Source organism: Aotus nancymaae, unplaced genomic scaffold (assembly GCF_030222135.1).
Source record: "Aotus nancymaae isolate 86718 unplaced genomic scaffold, 86718_ANA_hifiasm-v0.15.2.pri h1tg000003l, whole genome shotgun sequence".
In the NCBI taxonomy this organism is placed as follows: domain Eukaryota; kingdom Metazoa; phylum Chordata; class Mammalia; order Primates; family Aotidae; genus Aotus; species Aotus nancymaae.
The window spans coordinates 36,692,705-36,700,775 of record NW_026988414.1 but is presented as its reverse complement, the minus strand read 5'-3'; the positions used below and the strand labels follow the sequence as shown (position 1 = coordinate 36,700,775).

At 41.4% G+C, this 8,071-nt stretch overlaps 1 protein-coding gene across 5 annotated transcripts in view; it reads left to right on the top strand.

Moving 5' to 3' along the window:
- The first annotated feature begins 1,537 nt into the window (after positions 1-1,537).
- Positions 1,538-8,071, top strand: part of RECK (reversion inducing cysteine rich protein with kazal motifs) — a 92,373-nt gene continuing 85,839 nt past the window's right edge. For 2 of the 5 annotated variants that reach the window (XM_064380051.1, XM_064380078.1), the window contains exon 1: positions 1,538-1,724. In XM_064380051.1, coding sequence (XP_064236121.1) covers positions 1,625-1,724 — 100 coding nt within the window. In that variant the 5' untranslated portion in view covers positions 1,538-1,624. The remainder of the gene's footprint in view (positions 1,725-8,071) is intronic. The other 3 variants (XM_064380059.1, XM_064380063.1, XM_064380075.1) reach the window with 3 other exon arrangements.

Genomic DNA, 8,071 nt, shown 5'->3' with positions numbered 1-8,071 from the left:
CCATTTCTGGTTTGCAAACTTCTCAATTCATGAATCACTGTGTGCTGAAATAAACTATTTAAAAATGTTATTGTAACTCAGTTTACCTTATACACAAAAGCAAGCGAGTCACCAGAGCAGATGTTTTAGAGATATTTTAACTTATTCATGTTTTCCTTTTGTAAACTCAAAAGAGAGAATAAATGTAAGAGCCCAAAGACAGAAAAACCAACTTTTTATACGGATTTTGTTTAGAACTTGAAAAATTGTAAAAAGAAATCATGAGACAATATGAAAAATGTAAACAATGACTGGATATTTAATAATATTAAGGAATTTTTAAAAATTTAAGTAATTTAACCCCAGGTGTCTTCATGAGAATTTAAAACTGTGGTTATGCTTTTCCAAAAAAGGAAGAGGAAAAAGGGTTTAATCAAGAACACACAGAGAGAGAAAAAAGAGAGATAATGAATTAACTTTGCTAGCCAGTGGGCCCTCTTAAGCATTCTCCACAGTAGCTGCCGGGCTGATGAGTGGGGTAGGACCCACTTCCAACTTGTCTCTTGGACAAAGTCTATACTTCTCAGCGGGATTGTCAAGGCTTTTCACATCTAGATATACAAGTCGTCTCCCATCCTCTTTTCCTAGCAGGAATAGGTGCTTAATAGTAACATCAAGGCCAGGTGCAGTGGCTGAAGCCTACAATCCCAGCACTTGGAGGGGCGGGAATCGTTTGAGAGGAGGAGTTCGAGACCAGCTTGGGAAACATGGAGAAATCCCTTCTCTGCAAAAAAAAAAAAAAATATATATATATATATATACACATACACACACACACACACACACACACACACACATAAAATTTAGCCAGGCATGGTGGCCTGTGCCTGTGGTCCTGGCTATTCAAGAGGCCGAGGTGGTAGGATCGCTTGAGCCCGGGAGGTGGAGGTTGCAGTGAGCCGAGATCGCGCCACTACACTCCAGCCTGGGCAACAGAGCAACTCTAAATAAACAAAATTTTTAAAAAGCACATCAAAGACACATTGAGGCTACATATGCCAAAGAACCTTGGTGGTGAACCCTTGTCAGGGGGCCTTCTCTGCGGGAGGTCGAAGGATCCCGGGTGACACGTCTTTTTGGGTGCGAGGCAGCCTCTCGGCAGAAAGAATACTGCGAGTATCATCATTGAGGCTAAGTGAAGGAGAGAAGCCCCTTCGGTTCGGCGTTGGGCTAAGCCCTCGTTCTCAGGTGAACTTGCAGCGTGATCTTAAGTAAGATCAGTCTCCTCTCTCAGCCTCAGTGGCCCCAAACCTCAGGAGGTGGCAGAGGTTTTCTACGGACTCTCTCAGCTCTGACATCCTCTGACTTCACTCTGGAAGAACATGGGCTGGTGGACTCTGGGCAGAAGCCGACACACAGCTGAGCCAAAACAAAGAGCCCCGGTACGGGTCATGTTCCCGCCCCCGGGAGGTTTTGGAAACTCCGTGAGGCAGGAGGCGGGGCTTGAGCGCGCCGCAGCCAATCACCAAAGGACAGGGGCGCGGGGGCGGGGCCTTGAGCAAGCTGCGGCGGCGGCGACGGCGGCGGCAGTGGTGGCCAAGCTGGGTCCGAGCATCCCGCGGCTCTGGACCCGCCCGGCCCGGACATGGCGACCGTCCGGGCCTCTCTACGAGGCGCGCTGCTTCTTCTGCTGGCCGTGGCAGGGGTGGTGGAGGTGGCAGGGGGCCTGACCCCGGGCAGTGCGGGTGAGTAACCTCCGGAGCAACGGTTCGGAGCAGTCGGGAGCAGCTGCCTCAGCGCTCCAAGATGGCGCGGGACAGGGGGCGGGGGTGCGCGCGACCCCCAGACCCTGCCCACGTCCGGTGACCCCGGGACTTGAGGTCTCAGCGCTCCTGAGGCGGGTACCGAGGCGGGGCGAGTGAGGAACTCTCTCTTCCCCAAGATCTTCTGAGTGGTGACTCGGGTTCGAGGCCTTAGTCTGTCACCCACCGACACGGGCCCCCTCTTCGGCACTGACCCGTTCGCTTGCCTCTGATCCTTGTCGGAAAAGGGTGTGATGCCTCCGCCCTGGACCGTCGCGAGGGTTGGATGGGATTTCGGATACGCAGCCGCCCTACTGCGGCCCCAGTTAGTTATTGTTATTTGTTACTTGACCCGCACTTGGTTCAGAAAGAACTACCTTGCTTCAGAAAGAACGTCCCCACAGCCTGCCTGGTGGGTGTCCTGTCTCACACAGGACCGGACTCGGGCAGGAGACATTAAAAATCAGTAAACCCTGCCCTCTGAGGGCTGGCAGGCTTGAGGAGAGGAATTCTTGCTCTACAGGAATTAAACCAAGGATGGATAGGAAACTGTTAATTGCCTACTGCTTCCCATTTGCCGGGCTTTTGAGTGGACACCGACTCCTTCCTTCCAAAAGCTCTCTGGATAGCAGATGGGGTACAGCATAAGCTTGAAGTAACTCGAATTCAAGGCAGAAATGTCCCGAGGAGATGAAGGGGGCTATGTATGAGTGCACAGAGGGAGAGAGATGACATCCACCTAGGATAAGTGGAGAGTGGAGTGATTCCCCCTAGACATTAAAAGGTGGCTAGTATACGTGCATGCAAACTTAGTGAAGTGCATTGCTTACAGGGAGAAACACCTAAAAATCAAAAAACAAACAAACAAAAAGCAAAGTCACACCTAAAAAAAAAGTAAAAAGCAAAGTTATCCAAGCGCCGTGGCTAACGCCTGTAATCCCAACACTTTGGGAGGTTGAGGCGGGCAGATCCCTTGAGCCCAGGAGTTGGAGACCAGCCTGGCCAACACAGTGAAACTTCGTTTCTGCTAAAACTACAAAATAGCCTGTCGTGGTGGTGTGTGCCTGTAGTCTCAGCTACCCGGGAGGCCAAGATGGGAGGATTGCTTGAACCCCAGGAAGTTGAAGCTGCAGTGATATCCCACTGCTCTCCAGCCTCAGAAGTGAGAGACCCTGTCTAAAAAAAAAAGCAAGTCACTTCCAAAAAAGGTGGTAACTATGGCTGGGTTGTAAATTTGGCTGTAAACTGTCCCAAAGAAAAAAAGAGAAAATTCTGTGTATTCTTGGCTAAATCGTATTACTTTTCTGGGCACCATTGTAATTCCATTGCAGAGTTATGGAATGCTAGTTTTCCATTCTCCTCCCACAACCAGTCAGTTCTGCAGGAGGTAATACAGTGGAGTGGTTAAGAACACTCGAGCAAATTACTTAGCTTTAATCTTTTTGTGCTCAAATACCCACATTTATTATAAATGGTACCTCACAGATTTTACTATGAGAATTAATCGAGGTAATACATGTCCAGCATTTAGCATAGTAAGTACTGAAATATAAGCTATTAAGTATGTTTGGGAAAGACTGCATATGGTACCCTGTCTTATAAATTCACAAAACACATTAGATTCACAATAAAGGGTCCAAGGATTCCTGTGGTAAAACAAAACAAAACAAAAAAACTGTTGTTTGCCACGGGAACAGCAACAATTGCTAATGAGTATGAAGTTTCTTTTGGTAGCGATGAAAACGTTCTAAAATTAGATAGTGGTGATGGTTACACAACTCTGTGAATATACTAAAAACAACTGAATTGTACACATTAAAGGGGTTAATTTCATGATATGCAAATGGCATCTCAATAAACTTATTATAGAAAGAAATTTGTTTGCTCATTAAATCCTTTTTTTGCTTCATAACACCTAAAGCGTACTTCAGAATATGCTTGGCTAGTTAATTTCTAAAGCCCTTTCTAGCTCTAAAACTTCATCATAACATATAGTTTGCATTGTTTGATTAAAAACAAATCCAAGTTTGATCTAAAAGTGAGACATGTTCCTTGTACTAAATTCTAGGAAGCATGTATTGCATGGTTCCTTACATAAAGGACATTGAGTAATATAATGGACAAAGGCTTCTACTGTAGATTGTAGAAAGCATGGAAAATGCTTTTCAATTCTAAACAGAAATTAAGAAAACAATATAAAATTGTATTTCAATGAAGGCTTTGCTTGTATTCCTGCTCAGTTTTCCTTCCCCTGTCCTTAACCACATCCAAGATTGGGTACTTCTGAATCTGGTATAAAGCTTTGCAGGTTATTGACCCCCTCTACTATACAGCTTTACAAATCTTATCTACCTTGATTATTCCTATTCCTGGGTGATGGAGATGCAAAAGTGAAATGACTTGCTCAATTATTTTTCTCTTTGGAGGACAGGAAGGGACCCTATTCTGCAGTCTCAACATCTGTGTGTCATGGCATCTGATAATGGCTCTGTTTTTTTATAAGTTCATTTGTAATAGTACCAAAGAGGGAAAGATATAACCTTAAGGGTCAGGTTTCAGTAAGTTGACATTTAAGGAATTATGTAATAGCCTAGAATCCAGAAAAAGAATGTAATGAATTTTAAGTTAGAAAAAGCAAACGCCTATCTGAAGCAAAGTAATAAGAAGCAGATTCTCTTACCAAAGAAGTATCTTGCCCTATACTGCAGAAAGAGCTAGGATTGGTGATAGACCAGATATGACAGTTTAGTCTGGTTTGCAGCCAAAAGTTTCTGTCTGGCATCCATAGATTTAAGCAATCTTTCATTAATCATACTTTTCACTGTGTGCCACTTATAGAAGAAAGTAGGTGGGAAGAGGTCAAGGAGGTTGTTTTTATGTATTATAAATGTGGCTTTTAAAAGAACAAAACAGATACTATGGGGTTTGTTTATCAAAAAAATACTATATGAGTACTTATTATATGTCAGGCACTGTTCTAGGTGAAGAGCTGCTGCTCCAAGGAGCTTACATTCTAGAAGAGAGGTGATAGACAATAAATAGATAAATATATAATAAAATGATGTCTAGGTGTGATAAGGATGCTATGAAAAACTAAACCAAATGGTTTAACATAGAGAATTGTGTGAGTGGAGTGGGAGTAAACTCTTTAAAAGAGTTTACAAGAGCGGCCTCTTTGAAAAGGTAAAGTTTAGAACTGAGATCTGAAGGCTGAGAATGTGGTGGGTATTCTTACGAAAGACAGGGGTGAGGTCCAGGAAGTGAAGAAGCCTTAAGGTATAAGGAACAGAAGGTTATATGGTTGGAATATAGTGAGCAACAGAGTATGCTAGGGCTAGATGTGCTGAGCCTTGCAAAAAAAAAAAAAAAACACAAGGATTATGGATTTTATTCTGCGTACAGATAGAAACCAATAGAGTTTTAAGTAAGAGCGGTATGATTTGATTTCTATTTTAGATCACTTGCTGCTGAACAAAAAAAATTATTGTAGTGGGGTAAGAGTATAAGCAGGATGACTAGAAGGCCGTTGCAGTATTCAAGCAGGCAATAAGAGTGACTCAAGAGTAGAGTGGTGGTGGAGATAGGAGAGGGGATATTTAAAATATATTGCTGATGGATTGGATGTGGGAAGTGAGGGAAGAAGGAATTAAGGATTACTCATAGGTTTTTTTAAATCATGAACAACTTAATAAAAGTTGATACCATTTATTGAAGTAGGGAAGATGTAGGAACAGCAGGAGGAAGAGCATTTTGGAGGAGGGTTGGCAGGTAAGGAAAGGAGGAAATCAAAAGTTCTATTTTTGTACATGTTTTGGATGAATATTAGTAATAATTGTACTAGGTCCATTGCTTATTAAGCCAAATTCCATACCTGTGAGTATTTCATTTAGCAAATATTTATTAAGCTATTAATACTGACAGACATTGTGATGGGCAGAGGTATAAAGTGGTAAGCAAAAATAAGAGCTTAAGTTTGATAGGAAATTCAGACAGGAGATATCATCCCGAAATGTGTAATACCTACATTGCCAATATTATGTGGTTATATTAATACATACCTATTTATATCCTAAATCTGAAGAATATATTTGAGGAGAAATCATGTGGTTTCATCAGGTATATAGCACATAGTATGATGGATGCTGTAAAGCACATAGATAACTTGAACAAGACTGTAAGTGGAATATTAAGAGATGCGTTCTGACCATGAGATATACCACTGGGAGCCATACTTTTAAATCCTTTATTTAGAGATGAGAGCCTTGCTGCAGAGTGGGGAAAGGAATTATCTAAGAATACTGACTGTTAGCCTCTGAGAAGAGGACTTCAGAAGAGTCATTTGCTTTAGTTGTTTCATAATGATGAATGTCAAGGTTACAGCTCTTTTGACTCCAAGGAACAAAACCCAAAATAAGTCAGGATTAGGGGGCTGGTTATATAGCATTTAACAGGAAATGACATGGAAAGCCAACGGTAGGAAATTTAGCACATTTCTACCTCAGGGACTGCTATAGGAACTAGAAAGTTGACAGGAACCAAGACTGGCAGGAAACTAGACTTTCCATGTGTTCTTTTAGAGACAGTCTCTATCTCTCATGGCTTCTCTTGTGTGCATCTCTTGCAGTTTTTTTCTCTCCCTCAACCAGCTTCCTTTTTTTTGCACATGGTTTCCACACCCTCATAAAATATCAGCTTCCCAGTCCCAGCTCTTCTTGACCTTACAGCTGCAGAGCCCACCACCAACTGGCTGTCTGCATCTTACCTGAGTATATGATTTGGTCCAATTTGTCTTTTGACTTAAAAATCATATGATGTTTTCTAAATTGTAGGTGAGTTACCATATGAAATATGGTACTGAAGTAGTATTAATATAGTGAGAAAGAAAATATGTTGTACTTTTTTCTTGTTAAAAAGACATTGTATAACTATAGAATATTACTACTTTTTAAAAATAGGTTTTAGGGGAACTGGTCATGTTTGGTTACATGGATAAGTTATTTAGTGGTGATTTCTGAGATTTTGGTGCACCTGTTACTATGATGTACCCAATGTGTAGTTTTTTATCCCTTACGCCCTGCTCACTCTCCCACCCTCTGCCGAGCCCCCAAAGTCCATTGTATTGTTCTTATGCCTTTGTGTCCTCATAGCTTAGCTGCCACTTGTAAATGAGAGCACACAATGTTTGGGTTTTTCATTCCTGGGTTACTTCACTTAGAATATGTTCTCCAACTCCATCCAGGTTGCTGCAAATGCCATTATTTCATTCCTTTTTATGGCTGAGTAGTATTCCATGGCGTGTGTGTGTGTGTGTGTGTGTGTGTCTGTACACACACATACCTAACAAAGCACATTTTCTTTATCCACTTGTTGACCAATGGGCATTTGGGCTGGTTCCATATTTTTGCAGTTGCTAATTGTGCTGCTATAAGTATGCGTGTGCAAGTCTCTTTTTCGTATGGCTTATTTTCCTCTGGAAAAATACCTGGTAGTTGGATTGCTGGATCAAATGTAGATATATTTTTAGTTCTTTAAGGAATCTCCATATTGTTTTCCATAGTGGTTGTACTGGTTTACATTTCCACCAGCAATGTAAAAGTGTTCCCTTTTCACCACATCTGTTATTTTTCTATTTTTAAATTATGGCCATTCTTGCAGGAGTAAGGTGGTATTACATTGTGTTTTTGATTTGCATTTTCTGTGATGTTGAGCATTTTTTCATATTTGTTGGCCATTTGTATGTCTTCTTTTGAGAATTATCTATTCATGTCCTTAGCCCACTTTTTAATGGGATTGTTTGTTTTTTTTTCTTGCTGATTTATCTGAATTCCTTGTAGATTCTAGATATTAGTCCTTGGTTGGATGCATAGTTTTGAAAGATTTTCTCCTACTCTGTGGCTGTCTGTTTACTCTGCTGATTATTTCTTTTGCTGTGCAGAAGCTTTTTAGTTAAGTCCCATGTATTTATCTTTGTTTTTGTTGCATTTGCTTTTGGGTTCTCCGCCATAAAATCTTCACCTAATCCAATGTCTAGATGGGTTTTTCCAATATTGTCTTCTAGAATTTTTATGGTTTCAGGTCTTAGATTTAAGTCTTTGATCAATCTTGAGTTGATTTTTGTATGAGGTGAGACATGAGAATCCAGTTTCATTCTTCTACATACTGTTTGCCAATTATCCCAGCACCATTTATTGAGTAGCATGTCCTTTCCCCACTTTGTTTTCATTTGTTTTGTCGAAGATCAGTTGGCTGCAAGTATTTTCTTTATTTCTGGGTTCTCTATTCTGTTCCTA